Genomic DNA, 18652 nt, shown 5'->3' on the forward strand with positions numbered 1-18652 from the left:
CTAGAAATCTTGGAATGATATTAATATTTAAGGCACTTAGCTTTCTTTGCAAATAACACTTGCAGCGATACCTCCCTGTGTATAACCTCGGTTTCCTGCTCCACCATCTTCAGATACGTCCCTACATAAAATTAAAGACACTCCATTTTTTTTTTCCCCCTGTTTGAGACAGAGTCTTGCTCTGTTGCCTGGGCTAGAGTGCAGTGGTGTTATCATAGCTCACTGCAACCTCAAACTCTTGGGCTCAAGAGATCCTCCTGCCTCAGCCTCCTGAATAGCTGGGACGACAGGTGTGAGCTACCACTCCCGGCTAATTTTTAAAAATTTTTTCGTGGAGATGGGGTCCTGCTATGTTGCCCAGGATAGTCTCAAACTCCTGGTCTTAGGCAATCCTCCCACCTTGGCCTCCCAAAATGCTGGGATTATAGGTATGAGCCACCATGCCAGGCAAGACATTCCTTTTAAAGACATTTTTTAGGACTTCAAAGTGGGGTATGAGGTTATCTCTCTAATAAGGAATAAGGTGGCATCAGTCTTAACTCTAGGCTTCTTTGTGTCTTCTTTATGACCTGTGCTCTAACATACCCTCAGTTATTGGTGGGGGAGAGGGAAGAAAGACCAAGAAACATCGAAGTAGGAGGTGTCTAATGCCTACGGTTCCAGGTGCTCATTTCTGTAATCAACCATATCATCAAAATCAGTAAGAAAGAAACCACAATGAACAAAGGGAAAGGAAAAAACAACAGCCTGTTCTCCCCAGCCTCTTCTTTCCCCTCTTCCTCCTCAGGGTGGGGGGCCACATCCGGGGCCCAGGGCTGGGGCCCAGGCTGGTCTACTAAGCAGACAATTGAGTTTCACTTCCTGTCAAACCCAGAGCTGGGGCAGGATGTCTGGGGGTGTAGTGAGGGGCCTAGGGTTCAGTAGTGAACAGGGGCCACTTTAGGATCCCCCCTGAGAAAGGTCTGTTGATTGGCCCATCTGGAAGCTGCAGAAACCACTCCTCAGGTAGTTCAGTGAAGACCAAAGTATCCCACGCTCTCACTTCTAATCATTAGTTAACAAGGCCAAGGCCAAGATGCTAGACTTGGCAGGGCTGAAGCATAACTGGTGAAAGAAGAGTAGGGGTTAAAAAAAAAAAAGAGAGCAGGGGTTAAGGATGGCAGTGTCAGAATACTTGCAAAAACTGTGTATTGTATGCAAATAGTTTTTAAATGAGTTTTTTCTTGAGACCACCCGTGTTGGGCCTCTGGTGGAAGTCAAAGAGGAGAATGGGAAAGAAGGCAAGCGGTGACCCCCAGAAAACTTCAGAGCCTAATTTGTTTTATAAAGGTCCTAGTCAGGCATTACTCTAGTTCTTTTTTTTTTTTATTTTAGCATATTATGGGGGTACAAAAGTTTAGGTTATGTATATTACCCTTGCCCCCCCGCTTCCCCCTCTAGGTCTTTTTTATTTTTTTAAATGGCGCTTGCTGCCTAGTGTTGGAGATAGTCACTAATACCTCCTTCCTGGTTCCAGGGGTATTGTTAGATATTAACCTAAGCCAAAGTGGGAGATATGGAGGAAGGTAAAAGGGCCAAAAAGGAAAAAGCCGTATGGAGGTGGAGGAGGGCAGAGCCAACACCTGAGGAGAGGAACCTGCTGCCAGCCCCTCCCAGGCTGTAGGGGAAACAAGTTTAACAGGACTTAGCCCTGAAGGAACAACAGTTGGTGAAAGGAGCGGGGGAGGCAGCTCGTCTGAAGAATAGGGAGGCTTGGGGCAGGGCAGGCCTACAAAGGGAGTGACCATACAGGCCCGGATTATTGGCAAGTGGCCGCGCTTTAGATTCCCAGCGGTTCGACGAGGTTAATTAGAATACTAAGTAGATCCGCAGATCCGCCCAGAAGCCTTCATCCTGCCCTTTGACCCTAGGGCCCAGCCCGAGGAGGATCCCCATGTAGAAGGCTGGGGCAAGAAGTGATCTGGGCCCTCGTCACTTCGCTGCCAAATCCCCGGCGCCGCCCAGAGGCAGAGCCAGGCCAGGGCCGTCCGCCCAATCCGGCCCGCCGACTCTTCGGCCATGGAAGCTACCGGCAACCCCGAGGCTGCGGGGACAGGTGACCGACCCACAGCGCCCTACGCCATGCACTCCCCTCTCGCGGGTTTCTGTCCGGAGAGTTGAGCTGGGCGGCCGAGGGCAATCGGCACGCGAATTCGACCTCCCCACCTTCTTAGAGAGGGTTAGTTGGGGCCTTCTATTCGCCACCACCAACATTCGTGTGTCCTACTGCGTCCCTGTAATTGCCTAACCCGTGTCACCAAGACTCTCTGAGACCTGGGTACACGCCAGGGCCTGAATATTGTTTCTTTCTTCATTCGTTAGCCCCCGTTCCCGGGTGCAGCTGGGCCTTGCGCCCTTTTCCCGCGCAGGTCGTGGACGTACGAGTGCCTGGGATGAGAGGGATTGTGCCTCGGAACTTCTCTCGGCGCCCCGAGGACTGTTTTACACGCAGCAGGCACTCGATAATGGTATCGGTGGCAGTAAAAGAGCTCATGGCTTTATTTTATTAACTGCTTCAGCTTCTTTTCCCCTCTTCCTCCTCCTCCACCTCCGCCCATGAAATTGTGCACTCTCCCTTTAAGACTAAAATGGTGGCTTGCTACGATTAGGACTCCACTTCCGGTGGGGAGGGGGCGGGACCCCGGCCCCCTCGCGCCGGAAGTGGTTTGCGTTTTCAAGATGGCGACTCCCTATGTAACTGACGAGACCGGCGGTGAGTGCGGGAGGCGCGGAGCCGCTTCTCCCTGGGCTCTCGGGGCAGGGGTTCGGACTTGGAAAGGGGTCTGTGCCCCGCCCATCCCGGGGCCCCTCCTTTGCCCCGCCCCCTGGACCGCCTTCCTCATTCATTCTCTCCTACGGGGTGTCTCCTGCGCCCCCTTCTGGTCTTGTGTTTGGGGGTCTCTGCTTCCGGTCACCCAAACCCTGTGGTCCTTCAATGCTGGGCCCTGCTCCAGGACCCTCACGGGCCCTTAGCTTTTCTTCAACAGTTGGAGCACCCATGTCTCTTTTGGATTTTTCAGCCCTGGGGGCTTCTACACTTTTCAATTCCCTCCAATTCCTGCCCTCTTCCCCTCCCCCCATCTCGTAGCTATACCTGCCTTCTGCCTTACCCCAGCCCCGTTTTCACTCTTTCTCGAAGCTATATTTGCTGAAGACCTCTTCATTGCTACATAATGCTTTTTCCATTCTCTCCCTCATCTTCGTTTGTTAGGTCAGTGAGGTCCAGAAGTGTGAGGGGAAGAGGAACCTAATATAACTTTTAGATTAAGTTTTCTCCTTGATGGCGCTACCCTCATCTACCTTCTCCGATGATGGTGATAGGGATTTAGGGGTCAGAGGTGGAAGAAGGCAAACAGGAAGGTGTCTAGTGGCATTTCTGCCAGGTCCTTTGACAAGTTGATAAAACCCACTATTCCTTCTGGCTAGAGAAGACTTTCCAGCTTGGCTATCTAAGATGCTGAAGTGTCTCCTGTGTGTACACAGGAGTGTACACCTCATAGGTGTACGTGTAGGAAACAATCAAGGCTTTCATCTTGATTTTGCCACTTCCTAATTGCCTCACCTTTAGAAAAATGTGCGTAGTAGTAATATCTACCCAGTGATGATCAAGTAAGATAATATATGTGAAAGCAATTTGTAAAATGCTGTGCAAATGCAAGGTGTTTCTGCATTTGTAGCCTGCATTGCATGTGTGTAGTCTTCTGTAGAATCAATATTGTGCCTGTGCCTTGGTACACACAGTCTGCGATCTGTTTTAAAATGTGCCATTTGTGCTTTCTTGGTCTGTTGCTTTCCATGTTTCTTACACTTCAGCCCACCTATCTTTTGGTACCTAATGGCAACCCAGGTCTCTGCTGCTTCTCACCAACCTCACTTTTCAAAGTGGTACGTCTTTCCTCCTGATTTTTACCTAGCAGGTTTTTCTTTTACTATCAACTTTTTCTTTTTTTTACTCAGCACAATAATAATGAGGATTTAATTAGCACCTTTTAATATGTGCTTTGAAAATACTACTTAGTGTCTAGTACACTTCTGTTCACTCTTAACCGTTTTCTTTACCTTAACTTAATGAAAATCCAGATATCACATTTCACCCTACCCTGCCACCAAGAGATATTGTCTGTTCCCTGTGACTATGTGGAAGAGAAGAAGGAATAAACTGCTTTTTTGTTTTCCTTTACTACTTCCAGATCATTGATCTACCACAATTACTCTAATTCTTGTGGAAGGTATTGCCATGCAATTATAGCAGTTTCTCTAAAACTTAAGTGCCATCATCTACAGCTCACAAGGACTCAGACTATTGCATCATATTTTTTTCTCTCCTCTCTTTCTTGCTGTCATTCTCAGTGTCTCCAGCACTTTTGGAATATTCTGATCTCATAGTTCCTCAGCATGAGATCATTGACTTTGCTTTGTGTTTTCAAACCAGCTGCCCATCAGAATCACTAAGACCTAGGTGTCATCTATAACACTGCTTTCACTTCAGTTGCTCCCAGTCACTGACTTTATTTAGCCTGCTTACCAGTCACCTTTTTCACTACCTCAAACCCACAGAATCAGCTTTTTGCCGTCTTTAGGTTCTCTAGTTTTTAACCTTTGCATTTCATTGAGTCTATCAGTACCTTGTGGCTACCTTTGATGCTGCCCAGCTAGACCTGTATGACTAGGCACTTTGATACTATCCTAATTGCTTTCTTCATTCATTTTGTCCTTCTATCCTAAGTAAGCACTTCTGTTATCTTGACTCATACCCATCAACTATTTTCTTGGCTTCTGCTTCTAGGGCATAGGATGTTGCTAGAGAAAAAGCACAGAAGCTAGCACAAAAGCTAGCTAACTTAATGTTAGCTTCTGCCAGAATGATGGCTCCTCTCCAATTCTTTTTTCCTATTTTAAAAAAATTATTTTTTACATTCTCCCATAGCTGTTTCCCTAACGTTTTTCAGCTCTCTGTGACCCTCCCTTTCAATTCTCCCTCCTTTGGCAGGTGACTTCACTTTCTATTTCACTGAAAACTCAAGACCTATCATTTTCTGTTTCTTCCTCTTCACAGCCAGATTTCTTGAACATCAGATCTACACCTGCTATTTCCATTTCCTCACTGCTTATTTGTTTCTTAACTCTTTGTACTCATTATTTCTAGTACCATCTTATCACTTAACTTGCCTATGCCTTTTTCTAATTGTTTGGTGACTATCTTTCACTCTTGGATATACTGTCACACCTCAAATCCAACCTAACCGAAATCAGTATTAGCTTTTCCATCATTTCTGTTAAAGGCACCATTGTTCTAGCCAACCCAAGACCAACTTTTTGCATCATTTTTCTCTCTTTTAAAGATTTTAAATAGATTTCATTTTCTGGAATGGTTTCCGATTTATAGAAAAATTGAGAACATGCTACAGAGAATTCCCATATACCCTACAAACCAGGTTCCTCTATTACTAACATCTTAAATTAATATATATTTCTTACAATTAATGAACCAATATTGATATATTATTATTAACTAAAGTCCATACATTATTCATATTTCCTTAGTTTTTATGTAATTTTTTTGTGTTCCACATTCTCAGCCAAGATACCACATTACATTTAGTTCTCATGTCTCCTTAAGCTCCTCTTGGCTGTGACAGTTTCTCAGACTTTCCTTGTTTTTTTATTTTTTTTTGAGACTCTGTTGCCCCAGCTCGAGTAGAATGGCGTCACCACAGCTTACTATAACCTCAAACTCCTGAGCTCAAGTGTTCCTCCTGCCTCAGCTTCCCTAGTAGCTGGGACTACAAGCGTGTGCCACCATGCCTGGCTAATGTTTTCTGTTTTTGGTAGAGACGGGGCCTCACTCTTTATCCGGCTAGTCTCGAACTCCTGAGCTCAAGCAGTCCTCCCACCTTGGCCTCCCAGAGTGCTAGGATTATAGGCATGAGCCACCATGCCTGGCCTTAAAGTGACATTTTTATCACATCATATCAGGGTTTATAGTATCACAGTGATTTTTTTTTTCTTTCTTTATGAGATAGAGTCTCACTCTGTTGCCCAGGCTAGAGTGCCGTGGCGTCAGCCTAGCTCACAGCAACCTCAAACTCCTGGGCTCGAGCAATCTTCCTGCCTCAGCCTCCCGAGTAGCTGGGACTACAAGCATGTGCCACCATGCCTGGCTAATTTTTTCTATATATATATTTTTTAGCTGTCCAGATTATTTCTTTGTATTTTTAGTAGAGACAGGGTCTCGCTCTTGCTCAGACTGGTCTCGAACTCCTGAGCTCAAACAATCCGCCCGTCTCGGCCTCTCAGAGTGCTAGGATTACAGGCGTGAGCCACCGCGCCCGACCCACAGTGATTTTTTACTGTTAACATTGTCCATGATCACCTGACAGAGATATTGTTTGTAAGGCTTCACCACTATAAAGTTGCTCTTTTCTGACCCTTCTTTCCATACTGTACTTTTTGGAGACAAATGGCTATGTATAGCCCACAAATAAAGAGTGGACAGTTATGATGTCCTCCTTAAGGACAGAGATTATTTTGAATTTTGCACAGGAGACTTGTCTCTTTTCCTCTATTTATTCAATCATTATTTATTTATATCAGTATAGACTTACAGATATTTTATACTCTGGATTATAATCCATTACTGTTTTATTGTTCAGATGTTCTAACTTTGGACATTGAGAGCTCTTTTAGTTTTTTAGCTTGCCCAAGTCCCTTAGACATACCCATCATTGTAAGATTGTAGGTGGGTTTTGGGTTTTTTTGGTTTTTTTCCTGAGTTCTTCCTGACTTTTTGAAGATGCTCCAGGCTCCTCTTGAATATTTCCTGCTCTTGTCCTAGAATCAGCCATTTCTTTAGGAAACCCTTGTTCCTTTTATTGAAGAGTGATGTTAGAAACCAAGATCTGAGCACTAGGTATTTTCATTGCTATTGGAGTATTTTGTGCCATTTTTTATTCTTTTCTTGCCCGCTCCCCACATCCATTGTCAGAAGTTGTCAGAATATCATTCTTTTATTCCTACTGCTGTTAGCCTTATCCTATCTTCAATATTTGTTAGCTATATTTGGACTTGGGAATTTTAAGTCTTGGGGATCTAAGCCTTGTATAACTCCTACAACATAGGGCTGGGCGCAGTGGCTCACGCCTGTAATCCTAGCACTTGGGAGGCCAAGGCGGGCGGATCATTTGAGCTCAGGAGTTCGAGACCAGCCTGAGCAAGAGCGAGACCCTGTCTCTACTAAAAAAAAAATAGAAATTAGCTGGACAACTAAAAATATATATATAAAAAAATTAGCTGGGCATGGTGGCGCATGCCTGTAGTCCCAGCTACTCGGGAGGATGAGACAATAGGATTGCTTGAGCCCAGGAGTCTGAGGTTGCTGTGAGCTAGGCTGAAGCCACGGCACTCTAGCCTGGGCAACGGAGTGAGACTCTGTCTAAAAAAAAAAACTCCTACAAAACTCCTACAACATAGGATTATTTTGAGAATTAAAATTTAAATGAAAGGTGTGATGGCTCACACCTGTAATCCTAGCACTTTGAGAGGCTGAGAAGAATTGCTTGAGGCCAGGAATTTGAGGTTGCAGTGAGCTATGATGATGCCACTGCACTCCAGCCTGAGTGACAGAGTCAGACCCTATCTCAAAAAAAAAAAAAAAAGGTACATGTCAGGCACATAAAAAGTGTCCAACACATTGTTCTTGTAGGGGTTATTGTATGGATTAGAAGAAATTATTATATATATGCTGAGTACCAAGCATAGTATTTGGGCCATTCTAAGTGCCTGCTAAAATTCTAAAAATTTTAGTTTTTATTATCCTACAAATATTGCTGTGACTCCTAAATAGTCATCTCCAGTCTCCTGTCTCTCTTTCTGTCTTCCATTTCATCTTACAATTGCTACCAGATTAATTCCTTTTTTGTGTGTGGGTTTTTTTTTTTTTTAATTTTTGTTTCATTTCTTTTCTTTTTTTTTTTCTAGATAGTTGTTCTCTGTTGCCCAGGCTAGAGTGCCTTGGCATCGTCATAGCTCACAGCAATGTCAAACTCCTGAGCTCAAGCAATCCTCCTGCCTCACCCTCCCGAGTAGCTGGGACTGACTACAGCCATGTGCCACCATGCCCGGCTAATTTTTTCTACATATATTTTTAGGTGTCTATATAATTTCTTTCAATTTTTAGTAGAGATGGGGTCTCACTCTTGCTGAGGCTGGCCTCAAACTCCTGGGCTCAAGTGATCCTCCCGACTCAGCCTCCCAGAGTTTGTGTGTGGGTTTTTTGTTTTTTTTTTTTAAGAGACAGAGTCTTCCTCTGTCACCAGGCTGGAATGCAGTGGTTTGATCATAGCTCACTGTCATGTCAAATTCCTGGGCTTCAAGTGATCCTCCTGCCTCAGCCTCCCATGTAGCTAGAACTACAGGCATGCGCCACTGTGCCTAACTTAATTTTTTGTGGAGATGGAGTCTTACTCCGTTGCCCAGGCTGGTCTTGAACTCCTAGCCTCAAGTAATCCTCCTGCCTCGGCCTCCCAGAATGCTGGGATTACAGGTGTGAGCCACCATGCTCCACCTGGACTTTTAGATTGTTTTCAGAATTTTTGTTACAAGAACTCGTGCATAGAGTTTTTGTACGTAAATCTTTGCCTGCATTTAGGGTTATTTTCTTAAGATACATTTCCCAGAAATGGAGTTACCGGGTTGAAGGACACACACATTTATTTTTTTATTTTATTTTATTTTACTTATTTATTTATTTTCGAGACAGAGTCTTGCTCTGTAGCCCTGGGTAGAGTGCAGTGGTGTCATCATAGCTCACTGCAACTTCAAACTCCTGGGCTCAAGCCATCCTTCTGCCTAAGCTTCTGGAGTAGCTGGTATTACGGTGCATGCTACCACGCCTGGCTAATTTTTCATTTTTTTGTAGAGATGAGGGTCTCACTCTTGCTCAAGCCGGTCTCAAACTTCTGACCTCAAGTAATCCTCCCACCTTGGCCTCTCAAAGTGCTGGGATTACAGGTGTGATCCACTGCACTCGGACTTAATTTATTTTTTGTTAGTTATAAAATTAATTCATGTTGATTTTAGAAAATTTGGAAAATATTTTTGTAATTAAAATAAAATATAAATCATATTCATAACCAGTAATTCCAGAATACAGAGATAATTACAGGTAACATTTTTTTTAGTTTTTCTTTCTATGTACATATATAGCATATGTGAAATAACATAATTGGAATCATACTGAATGGCTATATTTTCTAAAATATGATCCCAAGAACAGTTGGTAGTACTCTTGAGATGTGTCACAAAATAAATAACTAAAATAAAAATAAGATTTCTATGCTCAAATAAATTTGAGAAAAACTGTAAATCATGTTCCCAGCTTGCATATTCACATGAACAAGAACATACTAACTCATTTAAATCTTATTGTTAAAAACAAACACAAAATCTTTTTTTCTGCGTTTAACTCACAATTCCCCAAACTTCTTCAAGACAGCTTTTTGGGGTAACCCCTGTTAATATCTTATGAAAGTAGTATTTTACATAGCAAAAGCTTTGGGAAATGTTGCTGAATGTTAAGACTACCTTATATTCTCTTGCTGTGTTAGCCAAATTTTTTTTTTTTTTTCTCCTTCTTTTTTTTTTGGAGACAGTCTCCACTCTGTTGCCCAGGATAGAGTGCCATAGCATCAGCCTTGCTCACAGCAACCTCAAACTCCTGGGCTCAGGCAGTCCTCCTGCCTCAGCCTTCCAAGTATAGGCACTCGCCACCATGCCTGGCTAATGTTTTTTTCTATTTTCAGTAGAAATGGGGTTTCGCTCTTGCTGAGGCTGGTCTTGAACTCCTGAGCTCAAACAATCCTCCAGCCTCAGCCTGCCAGAGTACTAGAATTACAGGTGTGAGCCACCCTTGCTCTGCCCCAAATTGCTTTCTACAAGGGTTTTACCACTGGCAGTATGAGAATGTGCTGGTTTTACCACTGCTTTGAATGCATTGGTATTCTCATATTTAAAAATTCTGCTTTTATAGGTGAAAATGTTATTTCATTGTTTTAATTTCTGTTTCCTTCGATTATTACTGAGGTTGAACTTTTTTGTATTTTTTTCTTTTATAACACAATATACAATAGTAGTGTAAAGAACATAGCCTTTGGGCCGGGCGCGGTGGCTCACGCCTGTAATCCTAGCTCTGGGAGGCCGAGGCGGGTGGATCGCTCGAGGTCAGGAGTTCGAGACCAGCCTGAGCAAGAGTGAGACCCCGTCTCTACTAAAAATAGAAAGAAATTATCTGGCCAACTAAAAAATATATATACAAAAAAATTAGCCGGGCATGGTGGCTCATGCCTGTAGTCCCAGCTACTAGGGAGGCTGAGGCAGTAGGATCGCTTAAGCCCAGGAGTTTGAGGTTGCTGTGAGCTAGGCTGATGCCACGGCACTCACTCTAGCCCGGGCAACAAAGTGACACTCTGTCTCAAAAAAAAAAAAAAAAAAAAAGAACATAGCCTTTGGAACCCACAGTCTCGATTTGAATTCTGATGCCATTTATTAACTGTACCTTTGGGCAAGTTTTACTAAATTTCTTATCATTTGTAAAACTGGAATAGTACTTCATGAAATTGTGAAAATGAAATAAGATAATGTATATAAACACATGAGCACTGTACTGGGTAAGCAAGCACTCAATAAACGGTCTTTGGGGACTATCAAATTTACATATGGACCATTCATTTTTACATCCAAGACACCATTCTCTCTTTTTTTTTTTTTTTTTTTTTTGAGACAGAGTCTCGCCCTGTTGCCCGGGCTAGAGTGAGTGCCGTGGCGTCAGCCTAGCTCACAGCAACCTCAAACTCCTGGGCTTAAGCGATCCTCTTGCCTCAGCCTCCCGAGTAGCTGAGACTACAGGCATGCGCCACCATGCCCGGCTAATTTTTTCTATATATATTTTTAGTTGGCCAGATAATTTCTTTCTATTTTTAGTAGAGGCAGAGTCTCGCTCTTGCTCAGGCTGGTCTCGATCTCCTGAGCTCCAGCGATCCGCCTGCCTTGGCCTCCCAGAGTGCTAGGATTACAGGCGTGAGCCACCGTGCCTGGCCGCCACCATTCTCTTAATACGAACACTTGATATGGTATTATCACATTCTGTGTTTTTGCCTGTACCCTCTATTGAAACTAGGCTGTATATGACAGGTGAACAGCAGTGTGATGATGTATAAGCTTTGGTGCCAGACTTGAGTTCATTTTACAGCTACATGCTACCTTTGTGACCCTGGACTTGTTTTTAACCACTTGGAAACTGTTGCCTCAGCTGTAAATGGTAATATCCACCCATTGTCTAGTTCAGCAAGATAATGTATGTAAAGTTCCTGGTGTGATGTACCTACTTAGGAATAAATGCTCTTTCCTAATCATTCTTAACATACTGTGAGTTTTCCACTGCTATGATTTTGCTTGTTGTTTCTCTTAGCATCTCCTTTCTCTTCTCTGCCTTCAGAAATATTCACTACTAGTTTATTATTACTATTACTACTACCTAGTCTTTTTTTTGAGACAGGGTCTGCTATATTGCCCAGGCTGGGCTCAAGCAATCTTCCTGACTTATCCTCCCAAGCTGCTGGGATTACAGATGCAAACTACTGCACCTAGCTACCTAGTCTTTAAAGTCAAGTCCCTGAGCTTTCCTGATTTCCTATCACCTTCTCCCATTAAATGCGATGTGATTATTTATTCCTTTGAAATCTCTTATAAGTATTTATCCGTGTCTCTTATGATACTTGTGACATTTTTACTTTTGTATTCTTTGCTTGCCTAATGTGCCTACCTCTTCCTTTCTTAGACTGTAAATTTCTTAAAAGTAGGGGACCATCTTGCTCATCTTGATAATTCTTGTAGCACTTAGTATAGTACTTTTCTCATTAGAGCCTTTCAATAAATGTTTATTATATTTAATTAATTTGTACTCTGGCTTCTGACCACTCCACTTTCCTGAGACTATATTCTTAGAGATAACCAGGGATTTCCAAATTGCCAATATCAGTAACCTTTTTCTCAGTTCCCCTTTTCTTGAGCTCTCTGCAGTAGTAAATAGTGTTATCACCTGCCCCCTTAAAACAGTATTTAATACTGTTAATCACCTGCTCTTACTTAAAACTCTTGTTCTCCACAGCATAGCACTGTCCTAATTCTCCATTCCTATGAATCATTTCCTGTCATTGCTGGTACCTTTTCCCAGAGGGAAATGATCATGACCATTTTTCCAGGGTCATTCCTCCAACTCTGATCTTCTCTTTTTATATTTTCTCTATGTTGGAAACCACATCTAGGTCTTATCATTGTTGGCCCTGAGGTCATTCTTAGACTAGGATCTGTGACTCCGATCTCTTTTCTTACTTGAAGCAGGTCCTGGGGACTCAACACATCTTTAACAGTCACTTCCCCTAGTTCCTTGGAGTTCTCCCAAGCCTTGCAGTATTGTCTCTTCACTGTCTTTCAGCAAGCAACCCCTGAAAACGAGGCCCTTTTCAGTTTAAGGGTTTTTATTGCTAATAGATATAAGGAAACAGATTGAGGATTATAAAACAGCAAAAGTGGGAAAATAACAAAGCTTAAAAAATTCTTATAGATATTATCTGAAAGTCCTGATATTCTGCCCTTGGTTTTTATTTCTAGGGGTAGGACCCATCAAATCTCTCCCTTCTTTTTGACTTCACCTTTGGATACCATCAAGGCCAGAGGATGGAACAAAGATAACATAAAATAGGTGCTCCTTTGTGATAATTGGCTATTTGTATTTCTGAGGGCTTCCACACAGGATGGCCATTCGAAAAGATTATTCCTGCCTCTCCTCACAGTCTATCTCTACTCCTTTTAAACCTTCAACTATACTCTCTATGCAATTAACTTAAATATATGTTTTTAGTATTGTCCCCTCTTCTCTCTGATTCCATGAAAAACATTACTTGTGTAGAATTGAATTAGGCCCGGTACAGTGGCTCACGCCTGTAATCCTGACACTTTGGGAGGCCGTGGCAGGAGGATCGCTTGAGGCCAAGAGTTCCAGACCAGCCTGAGCAAGAGTGAGACCCCGTCTCTGCAAAATATGGACAAATTAGCTGGGCGTGGTGGCTTGCGCCTGTCGTCCCAGCTACTCGGGAGGCTGAGGCAGGAGGATCAGTTGAACCCAGGAATTAGAGGTTGCAGTGAGCTATGATGATGCCACTGTACTCTACCTGGGGTGACAGAGAGAGACCCTGTCTCCAAAAACAAAACTGAATTAATTGTTTCACAAAGTTATCTTTTCCTTTGTACTTTGTTTCTATCAGTGGTTTTTATTTTCCAATTTTCCACATTCGAGAGTGATAATTAGCTTATTATAATTAGCAAATAACATCATAATAAACAATAAACATCTTGTTTATTATCTTTCTTCCTCACTAGAATGTATGCTACAAGAAGGCAGGAACCTTGCTTGTTTTATTCATTGTTGTATCCCTAGCTCCTGTTACAGTGCCTGGCACAACAGTAAGTGTGCAATAAACATTTAAAATCCATGTGTGAATAAATGTTATTACTATATGCACTACTTACTCACAGCTATGTTGTGAAAAATGAGAATACATGTGAAAAGCACCAGATCCACTGTAGCACTGTTTTATTTCCTCTCTAATTCAAATCTTGGCAGTCTTAGGACCCTGTTAATTTATCCTTCATGATAAATTTCATTTTCCTTTCAATATGCATAGAGACCATCTAAGTTAAATCTTCTCACATTGAAGCTATGGCTTTCATTTACTCTATGTTTAGTTTATGGTACACATTTTCAGGTTAATCTTAAAGCATTGCTTTGAGCAGATCACCTCTACTGCCTTATTGGCCTTCAGTGTTTTCCCACAGCCTAAGGCTTCAGTCCCAACTCAGTGGAGACTGGAGACTGGAGACCTTTCATAATCTCACTAATTTACCCCTAGTCTCTTTTCCCATTACATATGCTTTTTGCCCAAAACATATTGGATTCTTGCTATTCCCTAATGGGACACTTACATTTATTTATTCATTAATTCAGTGAATATTTGCTGTCTTCTGTGGGCCAGGCTCTTTGGTACAAAGTTCAAAAGACAATCTCTGGCCAGGGGAGGTGGCTCACACCTATAATCCTAGCACTCTGGGAGGCCTCGGCAGGAGGCTGGCCTGAGCTCAGGAGTTTGAGACCAGCCTGAGCAAGAGGGAGACCCCGTCTCTACTAAAAATAGAAAAAATTAGGCGGGCATCATGGTTCACACCTGTAGTCCCAGCTACTTGGAAGGCTGAGGCAGGAGAAGCGCTTTAGCCCAGGAGCCTGAGGTTGCAGTGAGCTATGAGGAAGCCACTGCACTCTACGGGGCAGAGGGGGTGGGGGGACAGAGTGAGACTCTCTGTCTCAAGAAAGAACAAAACAAAGATCATCTCTGCTCTCAAGCAAACAATTATGTTAAACATTAGAGCATGATAAAGGCTAAAACAGGTGCTGTGAGTGCACAAAAGGCAACTTCTAACCTGGCTTGGGTTGAGGAAATCAGGGAAGGCCACCTTGAGTTTATACTTAAACTTGACTTTTAAAGACTGGTAGGAATTAACTAAGGTAAGCAAGGAAAGTCTATTCCAGGCCAAGGGAAGCAAAAGCAAAAAGGTCTAGAGAGTAGAGACAAGCCTCTTGGTGAGATTTGTGAATATTTCATTGTCTAAACCAGAGAGTATAGGTGCTAAGAGGCTGAAGATTAGCAAGAGGTAGGTCAAGAAGGCCTTTTTTGTGCAGCTTCATCCTCCCTGTAAATTCCCTGAGGGCAATAGGAGTCCAGGAAGAATTTTAAGTAGAGATGTGACTAGTTTTATTTTTACCTTTGCTCTTGTCCCTATGCCTGAAATACTTCCTTCTCTTCTCTTTCCTTAACCACACACCTACCTTCACCTGTCTAAACACTGCTCATCTTCCAAGGGTCACAACAGATGCTACGTCCTGCACAAAATATTTACGGTCAAAATTAATTTCACTCTTGTCTGTGTACCTGTAATTCTCTAAGCCATTTAGGCTTGAAATGTAAAACCATATATTAAAATAACCCACAATTTAACAAAAACATAAATGGGAATTTTTAAAAAGAAAAATTGTTTATAATCATATAACCCCAACATAACATTTTCATTATTATACATTCTTTTCTAAAATTATAGATATCACATTTAGTAGTTGAAATCACGGGGTATATATAATTGTGTTTTATGTTATGTCATATACTAGATAATTTTTGAAATTTTTAACCATTATCATTTTTAACAGACATATATTTAGCCATTCCCATATAATTGGATGTGAACTTTGTTTTTAATTTTAGCTATGTATTGGTAATGTCATAATTTTCACATGATTATATCTTCGTTCTTTTTGTTTTTATTGTTTCCTGTTGGGACTCTTTCCTTATGCCAAATTCTCAATATTGGGATTACTAATATAAAATGTGTTGAATTACCTTTGATTTCTAACCTTTGTACTCCTCCCTAGTCAGTTAATTACCAAGTGTTGATTCTTTGCTAACGTATCTGGCATCAGTCTCTTCCTTTCCACTCTCACTGTTTCAGCCTGTTCTGCCCCTTCATGCCAGGATTGTTGCAGTCTTTTTTCCCTAACTGTTTTCCCCAGTCTCCAGTATTTTTCTTTTCCAATCTACCCTCTTATCAGGCTACATTAATTGCCCTAAAACACTGCTTTGGATAAAGGATTCATTCATTTATTGAAAGCCCTAAAACAATAGTTTGGATAAAGGATTCATTCATTTGACAAATATTTATTGAATGCATGCCATGTGCCAGATGTTAAACCCCTTAACTGGTATTCAGGGTCTGAACATTCTCCCTTCATTACATTAGTCCTCTCTCTGGCTCAGCCAGACTGGTATATTTGCCATCTCCTGAAAATGCCATATATATGCCCATGTCTGAATTTTTGCTTTAGAATGAACTTCTGTTCCAAATCTACTCCATTTCCCTTTTCATTTACTTTAGTTTGACCCTTTCCTCAAAGCCCAGCTCTAGTTTCAGTCCTCCCTCCACAAAGCTTCTCTGTTGTTTTTTTTTGAGACGAGATTTTGCTCTGTTGCCCAGAGTGTAGAGGACCGTGGTGCGATCACAGCTCACTGCAGCCTCAAACTCCTGGGCTCAAGCAATCCTCCTGCCTCAGCCTCCCCAGTAGCTGGGACTACAGGCATGCACCACCATGCCTGGCCCCTAACATTCTTTCTAATAACACCTTGGTGTTCCATTGTGTGGATAAACCAAATCTATTTAAGCATTTATTGATGGCCATTTAAGTTGCTTTCAGCTTTTTGCTAATTTAAATCATGCATCAATAAACATCCTTTACATATATCCTTATGTACCATGCTTATGTATCTATAGTATGGATTCCTAAAAGTTGTCATATTTTTCAAGATGCATCTAAATAAAATTTCCCCTTCTCTACAATATCATCTCTGGTCATTTATCCTTCCTATGGTTCTTGTTTTTACCCCTTTTTAGCCTCTTATTCATTTACTGCCTTTCATGTTCCCATGCTTATTGCCTTGTGTTTTTAAAAAATTTTTCCTCTGTGTCATCCTATCTTTCCAAATAAATTACCACAATAGAAGCTCCTTAAGGGCAAGAATGGTATGTTGTACAATGTATAGGCACTCGGTAAATAATGATGAGAGAGGCATTGAGGGTTGATATGAGAAAAGGTGCTTTAATGGTTAAATTTGGTGGACAGATGAGTGCTGAGGGAAGATATGTACATTTATGCATTCTCTCATGTTGAGAAATGTTTGAAAATAAGAAAGAATAATTCTCCAACTTAATTTTTCTCATTTTAGGCAAGTACATTGCTTCAACACAGAGACCTGACGGGACCTGGCGCAAGCAACGGAGGGTGAAAGAAGGCTATGTGCCCCAGGAGGAGGTCCCAGTGTGCGTGGTTAGGCTTGAGGAGGGGTATTTATTGGGGTCCCTACAGAAGGATAGAATATACTTGTGCCCACAAGTTCAGGGCAGGCTCTCCTGAACCCTAAGGAAATGGAAGGAGGGCAGCTATCTGAGAAAGGAGAGGAAGGGGCTGGGATTCAGGGTAGAGTGAAGGTTATAGGTGACTGGTCCTGTGCTGTGACCTCTGTTTATCAGAACCTCCAAATAGCATTCAGAAATCCAGAGCTTCAGGTTCTAGGGATCCTCCTACAACCTCTCCTGCAGAGCACAGGAAAGTTGGGTAGGGACCATAAGGAGAGGAAGGAAGCGGGAATGTAATAAGAGTGAAATAATTTGGAAGGTTAAGAACGGGGATCAAAAAATCAGTGATTCTTTGAAACATGGTTGACATCTTCTGTTTCCTGCAGGTATGAGAATAAATATGTGAAGTTTTTCAAGAGTAAACCAGAATTGCCCCCAGGGCTGAGCCTTGAGGCCACTGTTCCTGTCACCCCATCCAGGCCTGAAGGTGGTGAACCAGGCCTTTCCAAGACAGCCAAACGCAACCTGAAGCGAAAGGAGAAGAGGCGGCAGCAGCAAGAGAAAGGAGAGGCAGAGGCCTTGAGCCGGACTCTTGATAAGGTGTCCCTGGGAGAGACAGCTCAACTTCCCGGTGCTTCACAGGGCTCCCGGCCAGCCCCTACAGCCACCTCTGACCAGCCTGACTCAGCTAACACCACCGAGAAAGCCAAGAAGATAAAGAACCTAAAGAAGAAACTTCGGCAAGTGGAAGAGCTGCAGCAACGGATCCAGGCAGGGGAAGTCAGCCAGCCCAGCAAAGAGCAGCTGGAGAAGCTAGCAAGGAGGAGGGCGCTGGAAGAGGAGTTAGAGGACTTGGAGCTAGGCCTGTGAGGCCTTTGGGAAATAGGAAATGGACTGCAGAACAAACCATGGGGTTCTCTGGGGCTGGCAGGATGTGGACGGCAGCAGTCAGGAGGGGTAGCCCCCATACTGGCTCACTTCCACCTCTTGCAGCCCAACTTTGTCCTCCAGAGCCTGACCTCTCCCTCATTCCTTCTCTTTTCTCCCCAGCTCCTATTTTTTGGACTTGCCCTCTCCTATCCCCAGTGTTCAAAATCTCAGTGACTACCCCAGGTATCTTTGCTGCTGATTTGGGTTTCTTGTTTAAAAGAAAATCGGGTGGGTGGGAATCTCTCAGAGAACTAAGGTTGAGGGTAGAGGGAGTATGCCCAAGTCTTGGAGGCTTGGTTCCTGTTCACAGTGTTCATGGGTTATTTCCCTCTCCGTCCCTCACCTTTTTTTTTTTTTTTTATTTTTTAAAGAACAAGAATAAACTCAAGTAGACAACATGTGGCTTTGCCTCTTTCTTTTCAGCTCCTAGTAGGTGTTTTATCTCCTAAGGTTGGCACAGGAAGACAAGTTTGTGAGTAGAGACCAAGGGAGGGGAAGTCAGCTATGATTAACTGTCTCAGGAGTTCAGAGTTCTTAGCCTGACTCACAAGGTCCCACATAATCTGGCCTGGCCCTACTTAACTTCAGCATCATTTTTTTCCATTCTCCAACTCTTGTCAAACTCTATACTGCAACTATACTGAACTACTTTCAGTTCCTCAAATGAATTATTTCT

At 42.7% G+C, this 18652-nt stretch overlaps 1 protein-coding gene across 4 annotated transcripts; it reads left to right on the forward strand.

Moving 5' to 3' along the window:
* Nucleotides 1-1723: 1723 nt before the first annotated feature.
* Nucleotides 1724-18374, forward strand: PYM1 (PYM homolog 1, exon junction complex associated factor). 4 transcript variants are annotated; one of them, XM_045553716.1, is made up of 4 exons: nt 11600-12796; nt 13474-13557; nt 16917-17010; nt 17433-18374. In XM_045553716.1, the coding sequence occupies exons 2-4, from the start codon at nt 13479-13481 to the stop codon at nt 17914-17916; spliced, it is 657 nt and encodes a 218-aa protein (XP_045409672.1). In that variant the 5' UTR covers nt 11600-12796; nt 13474-13478; the 3' UTR covers nt 17917-18374. The 4 variants fall into 4 exon arrangements, with proteins under 4 accessions (XP_045409673.1, XP_045409669.1, XP_045409672.1 ...); XM_045553717.1 differs by lacking the exons at nt 11600-12796; nt 13474-13557 and adding an exon at nt 1724-2095; XM_045553713.1 differs by lacking the exons at nt 11600-12796; nt 13474-13557 and adding an exon at nt 2525-2752.
* Nucleotides 18375-18652: the final 278 nt, after the last annotated feature.

The sequence above is a fragment of the Lemur catta genome, chromosome 6 (assembly GCF_020740605.2).
Source record: "Lemur catta isolate mLemCat1 chromosome 6, mLemCat1.pri, whole genome shotgun sequence".
Classification (NCBI taxonomy): domain Eukaryota; kingdom Metazoa; phylum Chordata; class Mammalia; order Primates; family Lemuridae; genus Lemur; species Lemur catta.